Source organism: Gobio gobio, assembly GCF_949357685.1.
Source record: "Gobio gobio genome assembly, chromosome: 14".
Taxonomy (NCBI): Eukaryota; Metazoa; Chordata; class Actinopteri; order Cypriniformes; family Gobionidae; genus Gobio; species Gobio gobio.
Window position 1 is genome coordinate 1,490,186 of NC_137107.1, and position 25,224 is coordinate 1,515,409.

General features: G+C 41.6%; 1 protein-coding gene across 2 annotated transcripts; it reads right to left on the reverse strand.

Moving 5' to 3' along the window:
• Window positions 1-1,634: 1,634 nt before the first annotated feature.
• Window positions 1,635-24,045, reverse strand: LOC307137753 (von Willebrand factor A domain-containing protein 5A-like). 2 transcript variants are annotated; one of them, XM_079835641.1, is made up of 21 exons: window positions 23,859-24,045; window positions 21,164-21,215; window positions 18,020-18,222; window positions 17,199-17,421; window positions 16,544-16,704; window positions 16,054-16,168; window positions 15,667-15,842; window positions 10,820-10,908; window positions 10,588-10,732; window positions 10,432-10,511; window positions 10,232-10,346; window positions 9,985-10,152; window positions 9,687-9,790; window positions 7,711-7,928; window positions 7,437-7,484; window positions 6,465-6,485; window positions 6,275-6,313; window positions 6,089-6,184; window positions 2,103-2,239; window positions 1,905-2,028; window positions 1,635-1,814 (listed from the first exon to the last, which is right to left on the reverse strand). In XM_079835641.1, the coding sequence occupies exons 2-21, from the start codon at window positions 21,204-21,206 to the stop codon at window positions 1,735-1,737; spliced, it is 2,385 nt and encodes a 794-aa protein (XP_079691767.1). In that variant the 5' UTR covers window positions 21,207-21,215; window positions 23,859-24,045; the 3' UTR covers window positions 1,635-1,734. The 2 variants fall into 2 exon arrangements, with proteins under 2 accessions (XP_079691767.1, XP_079691766.1); XM_079835640.1 differs by having other exon boundaries at window positions 1,636-1,814; window positions 6,459-6,485; window positions 23,859-24,009.
• Window positions 24,046-25,224: the final 1,179 nt, after the last annotated feature.

Genomic DNA, 25,224 nt, shown 5'->3' on the forward strand with positions numbered 1-25,224 from the left:
TACACTTACAGATTTACTACTAGTACACATTGATATTAGTATACTTACAACAGAGAGTATATTAAAAATATACTTGAATATTACTTAAGTATACTTCATAAAATGAATTTGAAGTATACTTCTTTTCCGTAAGGGTGCCACTACTGTGGATGATCTGGTACATGTAGGAACGCTCATAGAGAGAGACATCAGTGAGGAAAGAGCCTTGTGCGATCCAAACACTTTGAATGATCCAGAATGCAGCGGCACGTCTGGTCTTCAACGAGCCCAAAAGGACCCACGTCACACCACTCTTCATCTCTCTGCACTGGCTCCCACTCGCTGCTCGCATCAAGTTTAAGGCACTGACGCTTGCCTACAGATCCACCACACGCTCAGCTCCGGCATACTCTGACTCCATTCTACAAATCCACACCCCCACCAGAAGCCTTCGTTCAGCTGAGGAGCGACGGCTTGTGGTACCATCACAGAGAGGCAAAAAATCCCTTTCCAGATCATTTTCTTTCAACGTTCCAAGCTGGTGGAACGATCTTCCCAACGCCATCCGGAAAAGCAGAATCATTGACAACATTCAAAAGTCAACTAAAAACTCAGCTCTTCCGTGATCACTTAACCTCATAAAAAACAACAACTTTCCTTTCTTCCCTTTTCCCCCTCCCTACTTTAGCCTGTGCTACACTGAGCAATGTACACGGACTAAGTATTTCAGGCACTTGTTGTGCTCACTCGACTCTTCACGACCAATCGCTTCCTGTACTCCCATGTTGGAAGTCGCTTTGGATAAAAGCGTCTGCTAAATGCATAAATAAATCAATAAATAAAATCAATTAGATCTGTTTTTGGCACAATGGCAGATTTCAATCAAAGATATGGGGGTACTTTATTCTATGATGGTGCTAAACATCCAAGAGCCTCTGGTGATTTAAAGGACTGACCCATCATCACATTTGATGGCATTCCGTTATGCAATCATTTCAATTTATCTGTATGTTCTTTCTCCAATTGTAGATTTTCGCATGTTTGCAGTTTTTGCAAGGACCCGCACCCGAAATCCCTCATTCTGGATTCCCTGCACCTCAGAATTGATTTTAAGGTTTTAGTGTTTGCTTATAAATCCTTAAATGGGCTGGCCTGCCTTTCTGACCCCATAGAACCATACGTCCCATCACAGTCTCTGAGGTCTTCTGACCACATGCTTCCGGCGGTCCCAAGAGCAAGCGTCAAGCCCCTAAACCCACCGGCCCAACACTGTCTGCCTTCAAAACTAGTCTTAACACTTTTATTCTTTGAAATTTAAATCAGTTGGAGAGCTGATTTTTTTCTTTACTCTTGTTTGTTTGTTTTATGATCCTATATGTACAGCAGTTCTGTTGTTTTTATATGTGCTTTAGAAACTATTACAGCTAGTGAAGAAAGAATAGTTTGGTAAAGACACACTGACTCAATCTGCTCACACAGCGAAATAATGAAGTTGTGATCAGAAACAACTCATGATAGTGAGTGCAGAACACAAAATACTGTAATTCTATATTTAGAATCATATTTAGAGCAATAACATGAGTTTAGGACAGGCCCTAAAGCTTACATATAATAAAGAAGTCCCTCTGCCACTGATACAACAAGAAACAAATCTATCAGTTTCATTCTTTATTTATTTATATTATATATATATCAGATGTTGGTGATAAAGAGTGAGAAATATTTGTTTTCTGACAGCACAAGATTCTCCGGTCTTCAGATTCCCAGCGCCTCTTGAGTCACATGACCTCCCAACAGGACGTTCCCATCACACACACACTGAGTCAGGCCGTCCTCTGAAACACACACACCTCCAGACTCAATCACCACTGTACGAGAACATGAGCAGCAAGCCCTGAACACTGACTGAATGAATGTGGTCTCACGTTTCTGAGAGCGGATCCATGACGCCGCCTTCATGGCCACAAACTGCCACTCCACCTGGTCACCTGATCTACAGGTGTGTAACCAGATCAGAGCCAGAACGGTGGCCCACACGGACCCGTCCACCTGGAACACACAACCACACGTCACACACTGAACCAATCATGGCGTACCTGAGGATATGACATCACATGCCCCACCTGTGCTGGTCTGTGATTGGTCACCTCGTCCTCCTTCTTCCCAAACACGGCAGCCAGCGCGGCCTTCAGTTCCCAGCATCCCGAGGCCTTCTGAAGAGAGACCAGCTGGAGCAAAGGGTCGGCCTGGGGCTCGGGTTCTGCTGACACACACACACAGCGTGACTTCTGATATGATTATCATCAGAAGAGATCAACTCAGACAGGTTCGGTTTCAGGACAGATGCCAGTAATGTCTCCATTTCAACGCTCCGAAATACCGTCACAGAGTGAGTTTCACCGTTTCTGAAGGGTTAATATCCGCATCTGCAGCAGAAAGACCAGCTGTGATGTCATAATCACCCAAACACATCCCTTACATTTTAAATGACCAAATTCAACAAGTGTAAGACACACAGACAAAAGAGACTCTAACTGTAACCCTAATATAACCTGTGTATGATGATGAAAGTATGATGCGATTAATACTGGCTACTTTAAGCGCACTGTACGTGATCATGTGTTCTTCTCTTTTTCATCTCCTATCCCTTGAATTAAAGGGTGAGTTCACCCAAAACTCTAAATCCTGTCATTAATTCCTCATGTTGTCTCAAACCTGTCAGCCCTTCGTTCATCTTCAGACACTAGTGAAGATATTTCAGATGACCCCAGAGCTCTCTGACCCCTCATAGACAGCAGTGTGATGAACACTCTCAAGGGCCAGAAAGGAAGTAAAGACATGGTTACAATAGCCCATGTGACTCCAGCGGCTCAACCTTAATGTGATGAAGAGATGAGAATACTTTAGTGCGCAAACACACACACACACAAATCATTTCTTCTCTTCCCTGACTCTGTTATGCTATTCACGCTGTTGGGCTGTTTACACAGTTCAGCGCTTCTGGGTTCTACAGCAGAACGCCGGCTCACTATTGGCCAGGCACCATCACATGATCACATGTATGCGTTGTGGAGAGGAGATTGTTGAATAAAGTGGTTATTTGTGTGTGTGTTTGCGCACTAAAGTATTCTCGTCGCCTATGTCTGGTTCAGAGAGCTCTGGGGTCATCAGAAAAATATCTTCATGTGTGTCTGAAGATGACCGAAGGGCTGACGGGTTTCAGACGAGGAATTAATGACAGGATTATCATTTTGGGTGAACTGCCCCTTTAAGACCTGCTGTACCGCACGGATCTAATATAATGTTACACATCATAAGGCGTATTACAGAAACATCGTAACTTTAGAATCCTATCTTTCTGTTTGGTAACCATGGCAATTTCAGTTATGGCCTCATTTAGGACAAAAGAGGATGTGCGGCGCTTTGATGATAAAATACTGGTAAGTAATTGCAGACTCCCACGACACATGATTGTGCAGTTAGTAGAGGAACTGAGGCCAACGAGCCGTCACGGAGCACTACCGCTCATTCTTCAGTGACTAACGCCTTACGGTTTTTTTTTGCAAAAATTGATTTATAAAACAAGCTTTAACTTTTCAACGGAGCTTATCAAAATTTAGATCTCTGCCGCATTGAAATCAAAAGCATGCGGTTGTTTCTCCATTTTGATTTTAGGTTTAACTCAGAAGTTGTTGGTTGGCAACAGACCTGACAGCTGATTACCGAACTGATGGAGCAGTTTAAGATTTCCCAACTACAGATGAGATAAGAATCCTAAATCAAGTCAAGATTTGCTTCTGTAATACGAAACCCTAAATTAACTTATCATATCATAAGTTAAGACCTAAGACAGAACGTTTCTGTAATATTCCCCAGATGTTTTCCTCAACAGTTACTGAAGACACAGGTAATGATGGCGACTGAGATCGTTTTGTTTAGCATCAGCATGAGCTTGAAAATCACATTTCATTGGTTCAGACTCATGTCAGCGAGAATTCAAAGTGAATATTCACAAAGCTGGAATACTTCGCTTTAGGAAGGTACACCTCTCAGAAAACGTACTTTTAGATGTTTAATTGCTATTTGGAGCATTGGGATCGCTAGACGGGGACGAGGTATTCCGACTCATCCGCCAGCAGGGGTCACATATTTAAACACTGAAGAGTGCCACACTAGGAAACATTACCCATAATAAATTCTTTGACAGTGAATATTATTAAAGGGATAGTTCACCCAAAAATGAAAATGAGCCCATGATTTACTCTCCCTCAAGTCATCCGAGGTGTGTATGACATTCTTCTTTCAGATGAATAAAATCTGAGTTATATTACAAAAGTCCAGGCTAATCCAAGCTTTATAATGGCAGTGACTGTTTTTCTGTTTTTGAAGCCCATAAAAAGTGCATCTGTCCGTCATATAACTGCTCCACGCGGCTCCGGGATGTTAAAGGAACACTCCACTTTATTGAAAATAGGCTCATTTTACAAGTCCTCTAGAGTTAAATAGTTGAGTTTTACCGTTTTTGAATCCATTCAGCCGATCTTTGTATCTGGCGGTAGCACTTTTAGCATAGCTTAGCATACTTCATTGCATTCAATCAGCAATCAGTCCATTAGCATCTCATTCAAAAAATGACCAAAGACGCTTTCAATGTTTTTCCTATTTAAAACTTGACTCTTCTACAGTTACATCGTGTGCTAAGACCAACTGAAAATGAAAAGTTGCGATTTTCTACACCTATATGGCTAGGAACTACTTTCTCATTCCTGCATAATAGTGGCGGATCTTCGTGGCCGTACCATGGCACTGATATTATGCAGCGTCTGAAAGTAGCCCCCAGCTAGGTAACTTTCAATGTGACCGGCACTAAGTTTGTGTAGTTGCAGAGAAAGTTTCAGGCTTGCAGCCGACAAATTGTGTTGTGGATTTACCTGTGTTATTAGCCATGGTTCTGTGTGTTGTAAAGGGCTGTGATAGTAAGTCGAAGGTGTAACTACCACCATGTTTCACAGAATACCAACGAATCATTGCGCCGCTGCAGCCATGGTACGACCGCAAAGATCCGCGACTATTACGCAGGAATGAGAACGTAGTTCCTAGCCATAGGTGTAGAAAATTCAGTTGGTCTTAGCACACAATGTAATTGTAGAAGAGTCAAGTTTTAAATAGGAAAAATATTGAAAGTGTCTTTGGTAATTTTTTGAATGAGATGCTAATGGACTGATCAGAATCAATGATGTATGCTAAACTATGCTAAAAGTGCTACCGCCAGATATAAAGATCGGCTGAATGGATTCAAAAACGGTAAAACTCAACTATTTAACTCTAGGGGACTTGTAAAATGAGCCTATTTTCAAAAAAAGTGGAGTGTTCCTTTAATAAAGGCCTTCTGAAGTGAATCGATGCGCTTGTGTAAGAAAACTATCCTTATTTAAAACTTTATAAAGTAAAGTTCTGGCCGATCGCCTTCCGTGGAAAAGTGTTGAAAGTGCCTCGCGCAGTTCAAGATGCGTTCGTGACGTCATGACGAGCGTAACTGGTCGCGTTTGTCTTTCGATCCGCAGGGGACCTTTCAACACTTTTTCCATAAATTGAATATGGAAGGCGATTGGCCGAAACTTTACTTGATAAAGTTTTAAATATGGATATTTTTCTTACACAAACGCGTCAATTCGCTTCAGAAGGCCTTTATTAACCCTCAGAGCAGCGTGGAGCAGTTATATGACGGACAGATGCATTTTTTATGGACTTCAAAAACAGAGAAACAGTCACTGCCATTATAATGCTTGTATTAGCCAGGACTTTATTAATATAACTAATTAATATAGAATATATTTGTCTGAAAGAAGAATGTCATACACACCTAGGATGACTTGAGGGAGAGGAAATCATGGGCTCATTTTCATTTTTGGGTGAACTATCCCTTTAACTCTAGCGACTGTTAAGGGCAATTAATAGAAGAAATCTTGATCAGGCAGGGAATGGGAAGAATGACTGACTGCTATATTCAGATGAGATTAAAATGCAGAAGCAGCTCTATAAGTGTTACATGATAACCAATCCTGTCTGATTAGAGTTTTCTGAATCTGAGCCGGATGTGTTGGTTTACCCGGATCTGACGCATAATCGGACTCAACCGTCATGATATTAAAAATATCCTCCATCGTGACATAAGAAGAATCCTCCACCGTGACAGCAGCACATGCTAAAATCAATCAAAGAGATGTGACATTCAGAAAAAGACAATTAGATTAATATAAAAACAGAAAAGCTCAGGAAGGATATATTGTCTTACGCGTTGGAGAATCAAATATCATTTTAGGCGTCGCCATTGCTAAGAAAACAGAGAGAAACTGATAAAAGCATGTGCTAAAACAATCATTCAAACGATATGGACAAAAATACAGTAAGAAAATACACATTCAAAAAAGAACAAGACAAGTTGAGTGAAGTGTGTGTTGGCTGTGTGCTTCTCTTACGCCTACCACGAGTCATCTTGGTAAACGCTAAAAACAGAGAGAAAAGCAGAATTACAGACACTTTAAAAACACATGAAAACAAAATCAAAACCCACTCGCACCAAACTAGCTACTGACACACACACACACACACACACACACACACACACACACACACACACACACACACACACACACACACACACACACACACACACACACACACACACACACACGGCTCAAATCAGTCTCAAGAGCTCCAGAAACTGTAAAGTTGGTTGCATGACCATTGTTAATTTTCCTGTTTCTTTAGTGATAACCTCTGTGTGCTGGTATTAAAAACATCAGTTTTGTATTTTTATTTGACCTTGTGTCACGGCACAAAAACACGTCTTCATTATATGAACATTTACAGAAAACTCAATATTTGAGATCAGGACGGTCGTTGCTCTTTAAGATGTAAAATGATCTTCACACGGTTCATGAACATCTATAATCATTCTTGTTCTTATAACTGAAGGTCAAATGTAATGATTGTTCAGGTTTTCAGTCTCAACCCTGATTTTTAGGGTGTCTGTTAATATTGTTATGGGACTGTGAAAGTGTGAGTGTGCCATTTCTTTTAAATACGCCTCACTTTGGGGTTTGATTATCTCTGGACCAGACAAGAAGCTGAACCCTTCACAGATATACTGAGATTCTGCTGCTCACAGAGATAGAGCTGGTAGAAATCTGGGGGAAAGCTCTATTCACCTGCTTGGAGAAATGGACAGATGTAATATGATGTACTACAGAACTTACATCAGTGTCCTATGTGGTCCTTCACCAGAGACATTCAACTGTGGCTAAACCAGGTCAAATACAACACTGTGGTTTTGCATTACCAATACTCAGAGGGCATCACTCAGAAAAAGAAGAAAATGAAGAATCCACTGGAGCACTTGAGATGGACTGACACACATAAGAGGCTAAAGGAAAGAACAGTGTTTTATTTCTTACCGCACATCTTCTTCTTAGGGCAACAGCCAAGCTTACGTGGACGCATTTCTAATAAAGAATTGAATGTCACATGTTGATGATGTGAGTACAACAACATTACACTATTGTGTGACAGGAAACTGAAATCCTGTGAACAGTCCAGATCCCGGAGAGCCAGTGTCCTGTAGAGTTGATCTGGTCCAGGTGTGTTTGACTGGAGGACAGTGTTTCTCCGGGATCTGGACCGGACCGCTCTGCTCTAAACACACACACACACACACATCAGTGAACTTACGCGGGACTGGCACTCTCCTCTGCAGCAGTGGCCCTTTGACAGTCTGTTTGCTGTCTTTATTAACGGCGATGAAGGCAGTGTGAACGCTGCTCACTCCGGCCTGAACGCTGAGCTCCACGATCCGGCTCCGGATGGCCCCAGTGTCTGCTCTTCTGGCCCGCTCCTCCAGCTCCAGAGAGCGGATCACAGACCGGGCCGCCAGCTGGTGGATCGTCCGTCTGCAACAAACACACACCTGTGAAGACGTGATCTGATATGGTAGCACTAATGTGAGCACAGGTTGTCTGATCCCACTCTTCTTTTTATTGTATCTGACCTCTGACCTGTAATGTGGCCTGGATTATAATCATAAACTGTCTGTTCGTTGGCCAGAGGAGAACTGAGCGACTGAGCCTGGTTTATCCCGAGGGATATTCTCCATTATGTCTCCTGATGGAGTTTGGGTTCATTGCCACCGTTGCCTCTGTTGCCTTTGGCTTTTGGCTTGCTCAGTTGGGGACACTAAATATTCAACTATATTACTGAACAGCCTAGAATATAGACTAGGGTGAACAAACGTCCTGTTTTCAAGCCCTGTCCTGGCCCTAATATGACAATTTTCTATCCATACAGAGGGGGCATACTTTAAATGTTTTGAAATTAATAAGGAATCTTTGAGTAAACTTCGAGTATCATTTGAGTATCTCATTGCCGGGCCGAGTGTCCTGGTTTGGTCACCCTATGATAGACGTGATGGAGTATAATGTGTTAAGAGCTCGCTCAAGTACTGGAGCTAAACCATTTAGTGCTTTGTAAGTAAAAAGCAAGATTTTAAAATGTATGCAATGTTTGATAGGGAGCCAGTGCAGTGTTGACAGAACCGGCTAATATGGTCATACTTCCTGGTTCTAGTAAGAACTTGAGCTGCTGCGTTTTGGACCAGCTGGAGTTTATTTATTAGGCGAGCAGGGCAACCACCCAGTAGAGCATTACAATAATCTAACCTTGAGGTCATGAACGCATCAACTAACTGTTCAGCATTTGGCATTGAGAGCATGTGTAATAATGTAGAGATATTTTTAAGATGGTAGAATGCAATTTTACCGATAATAATAATTAATAATGCATAATTAATCCAATAATTAAAAATAATTTTTTTCCTGAATTGAGTTGCAGGAAATTACTGGTCATCCAATGTTTTATATCAGCTCTGCATTCCGTTAATCTTGTGAATTGGTAAATTTCTTCAGGGCATGAAGAAATATAGAGCTGAGTATCGTCAGCATAACAATGAAACCTAACGCCATGCTTCCTAATGATATCTCCCAGTGGTAGCATGTACAGGATGAAGAGTAGCGGTCCTAGCACTGAGCCTTGCGGTACTCCATACTGAACTTGTGATCGCTGTGACATCTCTTCATTTACTGCTACAAACTGATAACGGTCACATAGGTATGATTTAAACCATGACAAAGCAATTCCACTAATGCCTACATAATTTTCGAGTCTATTCAGAAGAATTTTGTGGCCGATAGTATCAAATGCAGCGCTAAGATCGAGTAACACTAATAGAGAGATACAGCCACGATCGGATGATAAGAGTAAATCATGTGTAACTCTATGATACGGTCTAAATCCTGACTGGAAATCCTCACAGATACCATTTCTTTCTAAAAAGGAACATAATTGTGAAGACACTGCCTTTTCTAGTGTTTCTGACAGAAAGGGTAGATTTAAGATTGGCCTATAATTGACTAATTCTGTAGGATCGAGTTGCGTTTTTTTTAAATAAGTGGTTTAATAATAGCCAACTTAAAAGTTTTCAGTACATATCCTAATGACAAAGAAGAATTAATGACATTAAGAAGAGGATCTATGACCTCTGGTAGCATCTCTTTTAATAGCCTAGTCGGTACAGGGTCAAGCATACATGTCGTTTAGCCAATTCTTCTTCTCCTATAGCAGTGAATGAGTGTGTGTGCGAGTGTGTGTGTTACCCTGTGTCTTCCGTTGGTTTCAGTGTAAACTGGAGCTGGTTAGTCACTGGTTGATCTTTCAGCCTGTATTTCACAGTTACTGCTCCTTCTGTCTTTCCTGAACTCTATGATGAGAGAGGAACAGAGAGTAACATGAGCCTTTGATGATTTTACACTCTTCAACCACTTTCTTACACAGGCCAGAGTCGCGTCACATCTGGGTTAGGACAGGCTGTCTTTCACATAACTAAACAAATGATTGAAATGTCGTTTTTGGTCTCCAAATGCCCTTTAAATTAGATCATTAAAAAGCTTTGACCTGTCCTTTCAGCTGAGCATAGATGAGCGCCCTCTGACCCTGGAACAGGGCACTGATGGGTGGGGACAGCATGTCCACCGTAACGCCCTCAGGAACGGTCCATTCCACAGAGATATTCACGTGGATATCCACGGCCGGCTGGAGAGCAAACCGGAGCGATTGCATCACCTGACAGAGAAGGACAAGAGAGGGCGTTGAATACAAGCCCTGAACATCTTATGCTGATTCTGTCCACAGCAGATCTTACTTTGGGCTGCATGCGGTCAGTGCCTGTGATGAACTGAGCGTGACCAGAACCTGCTCTGGCCATTCCTGTGATGAGAGCCGTACTCGCACCCTCACCAATCCCGAAGGAGAAACACCTGGAACACATGACCGTCCGACATGAAATAAACCTGACCCACAGTGATATCAGTGAAGGAGGAGGAGTGAGACGTGTGCGCTCACCTGTGAGAGTAAGCGTGACTTTTCACCAGGTCCAGCAGCTCTTTAGTGTTCCTCACCTCTCCATCCGTGAAGATGAACAGCTGAGAGAGAATCAGTGTCAGGCTGAGGAAAACACCTCACGATGAGCAGAAAGAGTGTGGAGAAGTTTGGCTGTACCTGTCGGGGGTGATCCGGGAAACAGGGCTGACTGTAGATGTGTTTCAGAGGCTGAAGGATCTCAGTGCCGCCCATGTCTGCCTTCATCCTCTTTACTCTCTTTAGAGCCTTTTCCATCGTGTCCTCGCTGTACACAACACTCTGACTGCAACAACACACACAATCTCTCATAAAACCACCACTAAACCACATGAGATCATTCCTGAAAAACAACTAACATCTGGTTACTGACGGGAAGAAGGACTTAAAGCGAGAGCCGAATCCATAGATGTTGAAGTAGCATCCCATGGGAAGACTCTTCAGCAGCAGCAGCAGCGTGTCCTAGAGAAGAACACATGTACAGTGAGTACAGTAGAGACGCATGTACAGTGAGTACAGTAGAGACACATGTGCAGTGAGTACAGTAGAAACACATTTACAGTGAGTACAGTAGAGACACATGTGCAGTGAGTACAGTAGAGACGCATGTACAGTGAGTACAGTAGAGACGCATGTACAGTGAGTACAGTAGAAACACATTTACAGTGAGTACAGTAGAGACACATGTGCAGTGAGTACAGTAGAGACACATGTACATTGAGTACAGAAGAGACGCATGTACAGTGAGTACAGTAGAGACGCATGTAGAGTGATTACAGTAGAGATGCATGTGCAATGAGTACAGTAGAGACGCATGTGCAGTGAGTACAGTAGAGACGCATGTACAGTGAGTAAAGTAGAGACGCATGTACAGTGAGTACAGTAGAGACGCGTGTACAGTGAGTACAGTAGAGACACATGTGCAGTGAGTACAGTAGAGACGCATGTACAGTGAGTACAGTAGAGACGCGTGTACAGTGAGTACAGTAGAGACGCATGTACAGTGAGTGCAGTAGAGACGCATGTACAGTGAGTACAGTAGAGACGCGTGTACAGTGAGTACAGTAGAGACGCATGTACAGTGAGTGCAGTAGAGACGCATGTGCAATGAGTACAGTAGAGACGCATGTACAGTGAGTACAGTAGAGACGCATGTACAGTGAGTACAGTAGAGACGCGTGTACAGTGAGTACAGTAGAGACGCATGTACAGTGAGTGCAGTAGAGACGCATGTGCAATGAGTACAGTAGAGACGCATGTACAGTGAGTACAGTAGAGACTCGTGTACAGTGAGTACAGTAGAGACGCATGTACAGTGAGTGCAGTAGAGACGCATGTACAGTGAGTACAGTAGATAAACATGTACAGTGAGTACAATAGAGACACATGTACAGTGAGTACAGTAGAGACGCATGTACAGTGACTACAGTTGAGACGCATGTACAGTGAGTACAGTAGATAACACATGTACAGCGAGTACAGTAGAGACACATGTACAGTGAGTACAGTAGAGACACGTGCAGTGAGTACAGTAGAGACACATGTGCAGTAAGTACAGTAGAGAACACATGTACAGTGAGTACAGTAGAGACACATGTACAGTGAGTACAGTAGAGAACACATGTACAGTGAGTACAGTAGAGACGCATGTACAGTGAGTACAGTAAAGACACATGTACAGTGAGTACAGTAGAGACGCATGTACAGTGAGTACAGTAGAGACACATGTACAGTGAGTACAGTAGAGACACATGTGCAGTGAGTACAGTAGAAACACATGTACAGTGAGTACAGTAGAGACACGTGCAGTGAGTACAGTAGAGACACATGTGCAGTAAGTACAGTAGAGAACACATGTACAGTGAGTACAGTAGAGACACATGTACAGTGAGTACAGTAGAGAACACATGTACAGTGAGTACAGTAGAGACGCATGTACAGTGAGTACAGTAAAGACACATGTACAGTGAGTACAGTAGAGACGCATGTACAGTGAGTACAGTAGAGACACATGTACAGTGAGTACAGTAGAGACACATGTGCAGAGAGTACAGTAGAAACACATGTACAGTGAGTACAGTAGAGACACAAGTACAGTGAGTACAGTAGAGACACATGTACAGTGAGTACAGTAGAGACACATGTACAGTGAGTACAGTAGAGACACATGTACAGTGAGTACAGTAGAGATGCATGTGCAGTGAGTACAGTAGAGACGCATGTACAGTGAGTACAGTAGAGACACATGTACAGTGAGTACAGTAGAGACACATGTACAGTGAGTACAGTAGAGACACATGTACAGTGAGTACAGTAGAGATGCATGTACAGTGAGTACAGTAGAGACACATGTATAGTGAGTACAGTAGAGACACATGTACAGTGAGTACAGTAGAGACACATGTGCAGTGAGTACAGTAGAGACACATGCGCAGTGAGTACAGTAGAGACATATGCGCAGTGAGTACAGTAGAGACACATGCGCAGTGAGTACAGTAGAGACGCATGTACAGTGAGTACAGTAGAGACACATGTACAGTGAGTACAGTAGAGGCACATGTATTGTGAGTACAGTAGAGAACACATGTACAGTGAGTACAGTAGAGACACATGTACAGTGAGTACAGTAGAGAAACATGTGCAGTGAGTACAGTAGAGACACATGTACAGTGAGTACAGTAGAGACACATGTACAGTGAGTACAGTAGAGACACGTGCAGTGAGTACAGTAGAGACACATGTACAGTGAGTACAGTAGAGACACATGTACAGTGAGTACAGTAGAGATGCATGTGCAGTGAGTACAGTAGAGACACATGTACAGTGAGTACAGTAGAGACACATGTGCAGTGAGTACAGTAGAGAACACATGTACAGTGAGTACAGTAGAGACACATGTACAGTGAGTACAGTTGAGACGCATGTACAGTGAGTACAGTAGAGACACATGTACAGTGAGTACAGTAGAGACACGTGCAGTGAGTACAGTAGAGACACATGTGCAGTAAGTACAGTAGAGAACACATGTACAGTGAGTACAGTAGAGACACATGTACAGTGAGTACAGTAGAGACACATGTACAGTGAGTACAGTAGAGACACATGTACAGTGAGTACAGTAGAGACACATGTACAGTGAGTACAGTAGAGATGCATGTGCAGTGAGTACAGTAGAGACACATGTACAGTGAGTACAGTAGAGACGCATGTACAGTGAGTACAGTAGAGACACATGTACAGTGAGTACAGTAGAGACACATGTACAGTGAGTACAGTAGAGATGCATGTGCAGTGAGTACAGTAGAGACACATGTACAGTGAGTACAGTAGAGACACATGTATAGTGAGTACAGTAGAGACACATGTATAGTGAGTACAGTAGAGACACATGTACAGTGAGTACAGTAGAGACACATGTACAGTGAGTACAGTAGAGACGCATGTGCAGTGAGTACAGTAGAGACGCATGTGCAGTGAGTACAGTAGAGACGCATGTGCAGTGAGTACAGTAGAGACACATGTGCAGTGAGTACAGTAGAGACACATGCGCAGTGAGTACAGTAGAGACACATGCGCAGTGAGTACAGTAGAGACGCATGTACAGTGAGTACAGTAGAGACACATGTACAGTGAGTACAGTTGAGACACATGTGCAGTGAGTACAGTTGAGACACATGTATTGTGAGTACAGTAGAGACACATGTACAGTGAGTACAGTAGAGACGCATGTACAGTGAGTACAGTAGAGACACATGTGCAGTGAGTACAGTTGAGACACATGTGCAGTGAGTACAGTAGAGACACATGTACAGTGAGTACAGTAGAGACACATGTACAGTGAGTACAGTAGAGACACGTGTAAAGTGAGTACAGTAGAGACACATGTGCAGTGAGTACAGTAGAGACACATGTACAGTGAGTACAGTAGAGACACATGTACAGTGAGTACAGTAGAGACACATGTACAGTGAGTACAGTAGAGACACATGTACAGTGAGTACAGTAGAGACACATGTACAGTGAGTACAGTAGAGACACATGTACAGTGAGTACAGTAGAGACACATGTGCAGTGAGTACAGTTGAGACACATGTGCAGTGAGTACAGTAGAGACACATGTACAGTGAGTACAGTAGAGACACATGTACAGTGAGTACAGTAGAGACGCATGTACAGTGAGTACAGTAGAGACACATGTGCAGTGAGTACAGTTGAGACACATGTGCAGTGAGTACAGTAGAGACACATGTACAGTGAGTACAGTAGAGACACATGTGCAGTGAGTACAGTAGAGACACATGTACAGTAAGTACAGTAGAGACACATGTACAGTGAGTACAGTAGAGACACATGTACAGTGAGTACAGTAGAGACACATGTACAGTGAGTACAGTAGAGACGCATGTACAGTGAGTACAGTAGAGACACATGTGCAGTGAGTACAGTTGAGACACATGTGCAGTGAGTACAGTAGAGACACATGTACAGTGAGTACAGTAGAGACACATGTGCAGTGAGTACAGTAGAGACACATGTGCAGTAAGTACAGTAGAGACACATGTGCAGTGAGTACAGTAGAGACACATGTGCAGTGAGTACAGTAGAGACACATGTGCAGTGAGTACAGTAGAGACACATGTACAGTGAGTACAGTAGAGACACATGTACAGTGAGTACAGTAGAGACACATGTACAGTGAGTACAGTAGAGACACATGTACAGTGAGTACAGTAGAGACACATGTACAGTGAGTACAGTAGAGACACATGTACAGTGAGTACAGTAGAGACACATGTGCAGTGAGTACAGTTGAGACACATGTGCAGTGAGTACAGTAGAGACACATGTACAGTGAGTACAGTAGAGACACATGTACAGTGAGTACAGTAGAGACGCATGTACAGTGAGTACAGTAGAGACACATGTGCAGTGAGTACAGTTGAGACACATGTGCAGTGAGTACAGTAGAGACACATGTACAGTGAGTACAGTAGAGACACATGTGCAGTGAGTACAGTAGAGACACATGTGCAGTAAGTACAGTAGAGACACATGTACAGTGAGTACAGTAGAGACACATGTACAGTGAGTACAGTAGAGACACATGTACAGTGAGTACAGTAGAGACGCATGTACAGTGAGTACAGTAGAGACACATGTATAGTGAGTAGTGATTTAATACAGCTCAATAAATGTCACATCTTAAATCCTAAATCTTACTCTTGCACTTTCGATGCGCATCTGTGCGTCTTTCCCATGATGCATCCTTCTGTCCATACTGCCAGATCTGTCAACCACAAAAACAAACTCGCCTTGAGATGCCAATGATGACATCACGTCCGCAGGGAACTCTGGGTATAAACTGATCATGAGCACTGGATCGGCCATCAGAGACCCTAAAACAGAGGCGTGTAAACACGGTAAGAGGGTGTAAATGGCCTGAATCCTGTATGAACCGTGTTACACTGTATGCTGGTCTCTATCATTATGTGGAACCATTAGCAGAGTTTCACTTCATTTTCTTTTTAGGGTGAACTAACCCTTTAACTCACACATTAGAAGTATATTTACAGCATCCTGACTTCATGTACAAACAAAAACCTGTACCTGTCTGAGCCGTGGCCGCTCCGGCTTCCACCACAGCAGTGGGCTGATGGGTATTCTCATAGTACAGAAGCAGCTCTACATCCTTATCAAACCGGTGACCAGCACTCAGAGTCACCTGCACACACCATTACAGGCTTCAGGAAACTGTGACGGCAATGAATAAAAACTGTACACACACACACACACACACACACATACACACACGTTTGTTTTTGTGAAATGTGAGGACATTCCATAGGCGTAATGGTTTTTTATACCGTACAAACCGTATTTTCACCTCATTCTGTATGATTTATAAGCATTTTGAAAAGTGAAGACATGGGGAACGTCCTCATATTTCACCCTCTTTTTGTAATACCCATGTCATTATACACATTTGTGTCCTGATATTTCACAAAAACATGCCCACTCAAACACACAGACACACACACTCACACACACACACACTCACTCACACACACAGTCACACACACACACACACACATAGTACCGTGGCATGAGTGTGCTGTGCGTTTAGGAACACCAGAGGATCCAGAGGACAGCTGGACTCCAGTCTGGAGATGCGGTCAGACGATCTCACATCCACACTCAGAGACAGTGTGTAGGGAATAACACTCGCTGAGGAAACTTCTGGAACACCAGCGGCTGAAGCTGACAAAATCACACACAAATATGACCCGGTATTCAATGAACAAGCTTTGATCACAGGAATGAATGACACTTTACTACATATTCACACAGAGAGCAGCAGTTTTACACTGGAGAAATATTTCACTGTTTTACTGGAGTTATGATCAGATTCATGAGCAGAAGAGACTCTTTCAGAAACATGTGACCGGTGGTGTGACTGGGGAAGTAAGAGCTTTGATTACATCAGTCACTGCTTTCTGGGAAGAATAGTTTCATGAAAAGATGTTATGTCTTGTACGATTGTTTTGGTTATGTTTTCATACGCTTTAAATCAAACAGAACTGATGTTTTTAAATCATGTAGAAAGACAAATGGGAAATCACTTGTGTGATTAAGCCACAGAAGATGTGGATGTGGTGTTGTGGCCTGTAAATGATTATGATCGTGTGGTCCCGTGTGTGTGTGTGTGTGTGTGTGTGTCTGTGTGTGTGTGTGTGTATGTGTGTTGAGATCACCTGCGGGTGTGTATCTGGGGTTGAGTACAGCCGGCAGACAGAAGCGCAGTGCGTCGTCGGCCTGAATGATGAGCTCCATCACATAGACGATGGTGATGACGGCGATCTGACCCGGAGACAAACACCCGACGCTCAGCTTGAACACATCCGAACTCTCGTCGCTCTCTTCCAGCAGAAACGCCTGCTGACCCGAACTCAGAGCATCATCATACTGATCCCGCGCCTGAAGAGACACAGACATCAGAACAAGCGGTCAATTCTGTCTGATCTCAGGCTGAGCAGAACATGTCACTGGCCACGGTTCTCAGACTTCTCAGGACGAGCAAATGTTTACAGCGGCAAGATGATGATTTCACAAATCTTCATTATTCAAACATAAAAAATAAGTTTGACTATAAAGTACTGGACTGTTTTAGTGCTTATAACACAGATGAATACAATAATTGTACTTAATTGTAATTTATGTTTTGTTTTCCATCCTCATGTGCAACAATGTTATGAATGTGGCAGAACATAAAACAAATGCCTGTTGCTGGTTATATGTTTAGTGGTACCCAGTAAAACCTCCAGTGTTAAAGCAACACTGCTCAGTTTTCTGTTGCCCCACATCTATAGAGAGTAAAAATAAAGCAGATTCACAGAAAACATGCTGATTCACATTAGTGATGAACACCTGCTGTTCACAAGCAGAGTAACTGAAGATGAGAGGAACACTTGACCTACAGCCACACAATCTTAGATTAAATCAACTGCAAATAAAATCAATATCTCACCAGAGGATGACTAATTCAGCAACACATCACTCTGCTGTTCAGACTCACGCTGTGTTTGTCCTGCAGCTCCGCCACGATCTGCTTCTCTCCGATCTTGGCACTGAAGTGGCAGACGGCGGCATCGGCGGGCAGCGGGAAGACGAACACGGCCTCCAGCGGACGATCCTCCTCATTGACATACTGCAGACTGGAGCTGACGGAGGTCACGTGATCCCGAACCTGCAGCTGCACTGAGATGCTCTTCAGAGGAACTGAGGGAAACACACACACACACACACACACACTCTCTTCAGAGGAACTGAGAGATGGAATAGAATTAGAGAATATTTTTACCTGTTCAACCTGCAAAGTTGGAACCCTGTATCTCCTGCCCGAAGGCATCAGCTCTTACTTAAATGCTTTTTAAATGTGTGTTTTGGTTGTGGGACAGCAGTTTGCACCAGTTCTGTAGAACGGCTCATATATGGGTCATTCCTGTTTTCCAGTAACATTTTGGCTTCTTAATCTTTCATGGGGGAAAAAGGTACATGTTTTTCATGTTTCATTGCACTCTACCAAAATAGTGACATGTTTAGTGAATTAGGAATACATACTGGTCGAGCTCAGGGATTTAAAAAATAATAATTATGTGTAGATTGTTCAGACACTGGCCGTGAAGGTGTTCCACCCTGTCAGGGACATATGCAGAGTTATCACAAAATGTTATTATTGTAAATGTTGAACAGTAATGCGCTTTTATTAGATAGTATATGTCCCTTATGTCATCGTAGTATTTTTTATTCTTGAAAAAACAGTTAAACAATTATTGATGAACAGAATGTCTTGATTATTAAGAACAGGTACTTTTTTGTAGCCATGTTTGCCAACAGGATGGTAAATAATACAAAGATTTTGCTCAAAAACATACTGTATACTGTTAATGCCCCTCACCTCTCAAAATAAGATACATTTAACGTTGCTGTCAAATTATTATTAAAAATGACTTTTCTAACAGGATGGAGCAGAATATAACAGGGTGGAGCCGAGTGGAGTATAACAGGATGGAGCGGAATATAACAGGGTGGAGCCGAGTGTAGTATAACAGGGTGGAGCTGAGTGGAGTACAACAGGGTGGAGAATAGTATAACAGGGTGGAGCAGAGTGGAGTATAACAGGGTGGCATGTAGTATAACAGGGTGGAGTGGAGTATAACAGGGTGGAATGTAGTATAACAGGGTGGAACGGAGTATAACAGAGGGGAGTATAACAGGGTGGAGCTGAGTGGAGTATAACAGGGTGGAGCAGAGTGGAGTATAACAGGGTGGAGCTGAGTGGAGTATAACAAGGTGGAGCTGAGTGGAGTATAACAGGGTGGAGCTGAGTGGAGTATAACAGGGTGGAGCTTAGTGGAGTATAACAGGGTGGAGCTGAGTGGAGTATAACAAGGTGGAGCTGAGTGGAGTATAACAGGGTGGAGCTAAGTGGAGTATAACAGGGTGGAGCTGAGTGGAGTATAACAAGGTGGAGCTGAGTGGAGTATAACAGGGTGGAGCTGAGTGGAGTATAACAAGGTGGAGCTGAGTGGAGTATAACAGGGTGGAGCTGAGTGGAGTATAACAGGGTGGAGCTGAGTGGAGTATAACAAGGTGGAGCTGAGTGGAGTATAACAGGGTGGAGCTGAGTGGAGTATAACAAGGTGGAGCTGAGTGGAGTATAACAGGGTGGAGCTGAGTGGAGTATAACAGGGTGGAGCTGAGTGGAGTATAACAGGGTGGAGCAGAGTGGAGTATAACAGGGTGGAGCTGAGTGGAGTATAACAAGGTGGAGCTGAGTGGAGTATAGCAGGGTGGAGCTGAATGGAGTATAACAAGGTGGAGCTGAGTGGAGTATAACAGGGTGGAGCTGAGTGGAGTATAACAAGGTGGAGCTGAGTGGAGTATAACAGGGTGGAGCTGAGTGGAGTATAACAAGGTGGAGCTGAGTGGAGTATAACAGGGTGGAGCTGAGTGGAGTATAACAAGGTGGAGCTGAGTGGAGTATAACAGGGTGGAGCTGAGTGGAGTATAACAGGGTGGAGCTGAGTGGAGTATAACAGGGTGGAGCAGAGTGGAGTATAACAGGGTGGAGCTGAGTGGAGTATAACAGGGTGGAGCTGAGTGGAGTATAACAGGGTGGAGCTGAGTGGAGTATAACAGGGTGGAGCTGAGTGGAGTATAACAGGGTGGAGCTGAGTGGAGTATAACAGGGTGGAGCAGAGTGGAGTATAACAGGGTGGAGCTGAGTGGAGTATAACAGGGTGGAGCAGAGTGGAGTATAACAGGGTGGAGCTAAGTGGAGTATAACAGGGTGGAGCAGAGTGGAGTATAACAAGGTGGAGCTGAGTGGAGTATAACAGGGTGGAGCAGAGTGGAGTATAACAAGGTGGAGCTGAGTGGAGTATAACAGGGTGGAGCTGAGTGGAGTATAACAGGGTGGAGCAGAGTGGAGTATAACAGGGTGGAGCTAAGTGGAGTATAACAGGGTGGAGCAGAGTGGAGTATAACAAGGTGGAGCTGAGTGGAGTATAACAGGGTGGAGCAGAGTGGAGTATAACAAGGTGGAGCTGAGTGGAGTATAACAGGGTGGAGCTGAGTGGAGTATAACAGGGTGGAGCAGAGTGGAGTATAACAGGGTGGAGCAGAGTGGAGTATAACAGGGTGGAGCAGTAAAGGGACAGTAAATCATGTTCATTTTTGGGTGAACTGTCCCTGTAAGTAATAAGACAGTTTGTTCTGTGCAGTGTTTCTGTATTACAGTATTATAATTTCTACAGAAATATGACATGATATGTTTATTACAGTGGTCATGGGCATTAGATCCATCACATCATTTGGGTTGTTTAATCCTTATCATCGTATTTTAAGGTGGACTGCACATGTCATCACTGATACTGTCACTGTTGCTTATGTTGATTATGCTTATATTTATTCATACTTGTATTTCATGTTTATTCATAATTCTCAGGTCAGTATAATTTGTGTATTTTTATTTTTTTTGATAAGTTGGTGGTGTAACATTTTCATTAATGTTTGTTTGTTGTTGCACTGTTAAATGTAATTGTGTTTGTGTATTATGCTGTGATGTGTGTGTGTGAGGATGGCCATCTCAGGGCTAATGCTAGAATAGCCTCAGATGTAAAGCAGTAGTTCTGAGGAGGAAGAGGAGAGCTCATACCTGGCTGATTCCTCTCAGACACGAGCCCACAGCAGTTCACCATCCTGACCCTCTGACAACACATTTCAGAACCTCCATTATATTACATATCATCATCAATAAGACGTGTATCAGTACAGCAATATCGCAAATCACACCCTTAAAACAATAACAGTGTGTCATTACAATTTTAAAGGTGCTAACTGGAGTTAAACATAGTTTATAAGAAACTGAAAGCGATTAAATCATGTCGACGACCTCCTTCTTTCAAAGTGAAAGCAGTGGTGGTTCTAGACCACGGAAACTAGGGGGGCCAGGCAGGGGCCACTTGTGCTTTTAGGGGGCACACGTTAACATTTATCTTAACCAGTAGTTAAATAGGTAGTTTACCTAAAAATTAAAATTCTATCACCATTTACTCACCCCCATGTCGTTCCAAATATGACTTTCTTATGTTAACATAAGAAATGTAAAATCCCTAACAGAAATGTAAACACAATATTAACTTATTTATTTTATTAAACTGTTGTATAAGATCAGTATCGCATTTGCACTCATGCTATTCTGGGTAGAAAAGCATAACTCATGTTATTCTGCTTATACTGTAGTCTATATCATGATGTAAATGTGAGGGCATTTTCACACTGGCAGTTTAGTTGGAATAATTGATAATGTGAAAGTTATCATGCGGACCTGGGTGAGCTGATCTCAGGGGAACTGAATTCGAGATTGCCTGAAGGAGCGGGTCTGAGTTCGGTTGCGCAAATTGCGCTCGAGCTGTGCCGAGATTCATGTGAATGTGAACAAGGACTCGGGTGCGCAAGAAAAGTAACCTGCGCATGCATTTAATCAGATGAAGATGTATTTAGTACAATAAAGCACATGTAAGGATAGTGTTGAGATTTACCTTGGATACGAGCGAGAGGGAGCCTGCGGTGAAGAACGCGCTCTGGACCACATCAAACCCAGTGTAAAAACACTCTGACTAAAACTCAAACTGGGGCATTTTTGAAGCACTGACAGGGTTTGGTTAATGACATCTAACTAATACAGGTTTGTGGAACAACATGAGGGTGGGTTAGATTAGGTGTTTTTCTTTTATTTTGGGGGGAACTAACCCTTTAACTTATTTTCCGGATTATTGAAAGTCTTTTTTATTTGGCCTTGTATACTGTCTCACTCTGCAGTCTCTACACGTGAAGTAAAATAATTTCAAGTTCATTTATTTATTTGAAAAGTAATGTATCTGTAATATGATCATGCTCAATTTATAAAAGTAAAACTAAACCATTTATTTGACATGTTTTGTAGCCTACCTGCTCTTCTGTGACTCTTCGCAAAATTAGCATTGGCATAAAAACAAACATACTCTAAGCAACACTGGACAATTGGATAAAATAATATTATTTCTCTCTATGTGAACAAGACTGAAATGATATTATTTTCTGTATCTTTTCTCGGGTGTGCCTGTGGTGAAACACTTCTCTGTCATAGTCGCACATGAACGGTTCTTTCATTGCGTTGGTCTTAATTTATCTTTGGCTGCATTATAATGACTTCCTAATTCGGAATATGATCAAAGATTACATATGTGGACGTGTTCGGAGAAATTATATATTTGAACTGTATGTTTAAATGAACGAAATGACTGAATGGAATTCAAAGTCGTCAAATCAGTAAAATTAATCAGTACCACTGCTGCATATGGGTGAAGTTACACACAACACAACGTGTATAAAGAGAGCTTATTTGATCTATAATCAAGTGCGTAGCAACCATTATAGCAACCATTTTGACACATTTAGCTTCAAACAATGTTTAAAAAACTGGTATGAATTTTTGGCGGTCACTGTTTTAGCACATTTACAACAATATTTGTCAACTTAGAGATATTTTAAATAGTTAAATCTAAATGTTAAATGTTAAATCTAAATGTTAATTGTTAAATCTAAATGTTAAATCTAAATGTTAAATCTAAATCTAAATGTTAAATCTAAATGTTAAATCTAAATCTAAATGCTAAATCTAAATCTAAATGTTAAATCTAAATCTAAATGTTAAATCTAAATCTAAATCTAAATGTTAAATCTAAATGTTAAATCTAAATCTAAATGCTAAATCTAAATCTAAATGTTAAATCTAAATGTTAAAACCGGTTATCTGCATTCTGAATTTGCATATTAGTTAAATATTTAGTTTCACCCCAAACATTTAGATTCAACATTTATATTTAACATTTAGATTTAGATTTTGTATTTAGATTTAACATTTAGATTTAACATTTAGATTTGATTGTAACATTTAGATTTAACGTTTAGATTTAACATTTAGATTTAGCATTTAGATTTAACATTTAGATTTAGATTTAACATTTAGATTTAGATTTAACATTTAGATTTAACATTTAGATTTAGATTTAACATTTAGATTTAACTATTTAAAATATCTCTAAGTTGACAAATATTGTTGTAAATGTGCTAAAAAAGTGACCGCCAAAAATTCATACCAGTTTTTTAAACATTGTTTGAAGCTAAATGTGTCAAAATGTTGCTGTTATTTTCAGCGTGAGCCGCTTTACAAACGGCGCCCCATAACAAACATTCATATTCATCTCATTCATAAACAAACATCACTTGAGCGCCACAGCGCGCAGCCTCCTCGTTGCTTCTCTGCATTATTGGTTATGACACAATAAAGTACTCTTTTCATCACATACCGCCACAGCAAACTCCGTCAATGAATGAGATGAGAAGGAATTCCTGACTGACCGCGTTATGATGTTTCAGGAACAATCGAAGAAGATTATATAAAAGAGAAAGATCTAACGGGAGCGCTTGGTCTGACTGCAGAAGCACACACACACACACACACACACACACACACACACACACACACACACACACACACACACACACACACACACACACACACACACACACACACACACACACACACACACACACACACAACTCACAGCAGCCTGAGGACAACAGCACCACGGAAGTGGGCGGAGCAGATCTAACTCAAGTTTAAAACCGTTATAGGAGCTTTGTGTGTGTTCATGCAGAAGAAAGGAAGTCAAATGAGTTTGAGACATAAGGGAATACATGATGACAGAACTACCATTTTTGAGTTAACTGTACCTTTTAATAGTAATTCTAATAGTCAATCATGATAGTTTACTAAAATAGCATTGTATTGACTGCAAAAGACTGTACAAATTGTTTTAAAAAAATGTCTTGATGCATTTTGGAATAAATGTTTAGTTAACATTGTCTTGACTCACTCTTTTCAGTTTTTGACTTCGGCAAAGTTTTTGTAGTTTATCTAACGTAGTATTTCTTGGTACTAATTTCCCCTAGCATTTTTTTGTTCACTCAACTTCAGACATTGAGTTCTACAGACAAAATTTTTTGAACTGGCTCAACTAAAAAAGATTTGTTATAGGACAGTTCAGAAAACAAACAATGTTAAGTTGACTCAACTTAATCACAAACAACTTATTTTCAGTTAGTATAACTGTTATTTACAAAAGTTGAGTAAACAAGAAAAAGTTAGGGGAAATTAGTACAAAGATTTTTTGTTGTTGTACGAGCTTAGAATTTTTTACAGTGTAGATATCCCACAGGAAAAAATACTATAGTATATTATAGGAAAATTACAGTAAAATTACTATATTAAAATTACAACCCCAAATCAGAAAAAGTTGGGACAGTATGGAAAACGCAAAAAAAAAAAAAAAGAAGTGATTTCTAAATTTACTTTGACTTGTATTTCATTGCAGACAATATGAACACAAAATATTTCATGTTTTGTCTGGTCAACTTCATGTCATTTGTAAATATGCATCCTTTCCTGTCATTCAGACCTGCAACACATTTAAAAAAAAAGTTGGGACAGGAGCAATTTAGGGCTAGTAATGAGGTAAAATGGTTAAATAATGATGTGATTTGAAACAGATGATCAACAGGTGATTGTAATTATGATTTGCTACAAAAGCAGCATCCAAGAAAGGTCTAATCCTTTAGGAGCAAAGATGGGCCGAGGATCGCCAGAGAGAAAACAGTGAGAAAATTATTGAA

What these genes read in the sequence shown, in the direction of transcription:
- LOC307137753 (XM_079835640.1), bottom strand. Translation starts at nt 21,206, where the DNA reads ATGGTGAACTGCTGTGGGCTCGTGTCTGAGAGGAATCAGCCAG. An exon ending in TGCGCATCGAAAGTGCAAGA is followed by an intron (nt 10,909 to 15,666) that starts GTAAGATTTAGG and finishes GTTCTTCTCTAG; the next exon opens with GACACGCTGCTGCTGCTGCT. An exon ending in TCCCGGATCACCCCCGACAG is followed by an intron (nt 10,512 to 10,587) that starts GTACAGCCAAAC and finishes ATTCTCTCTCAG; the next exon opens with CTGTTCATCTTCACGGATGG.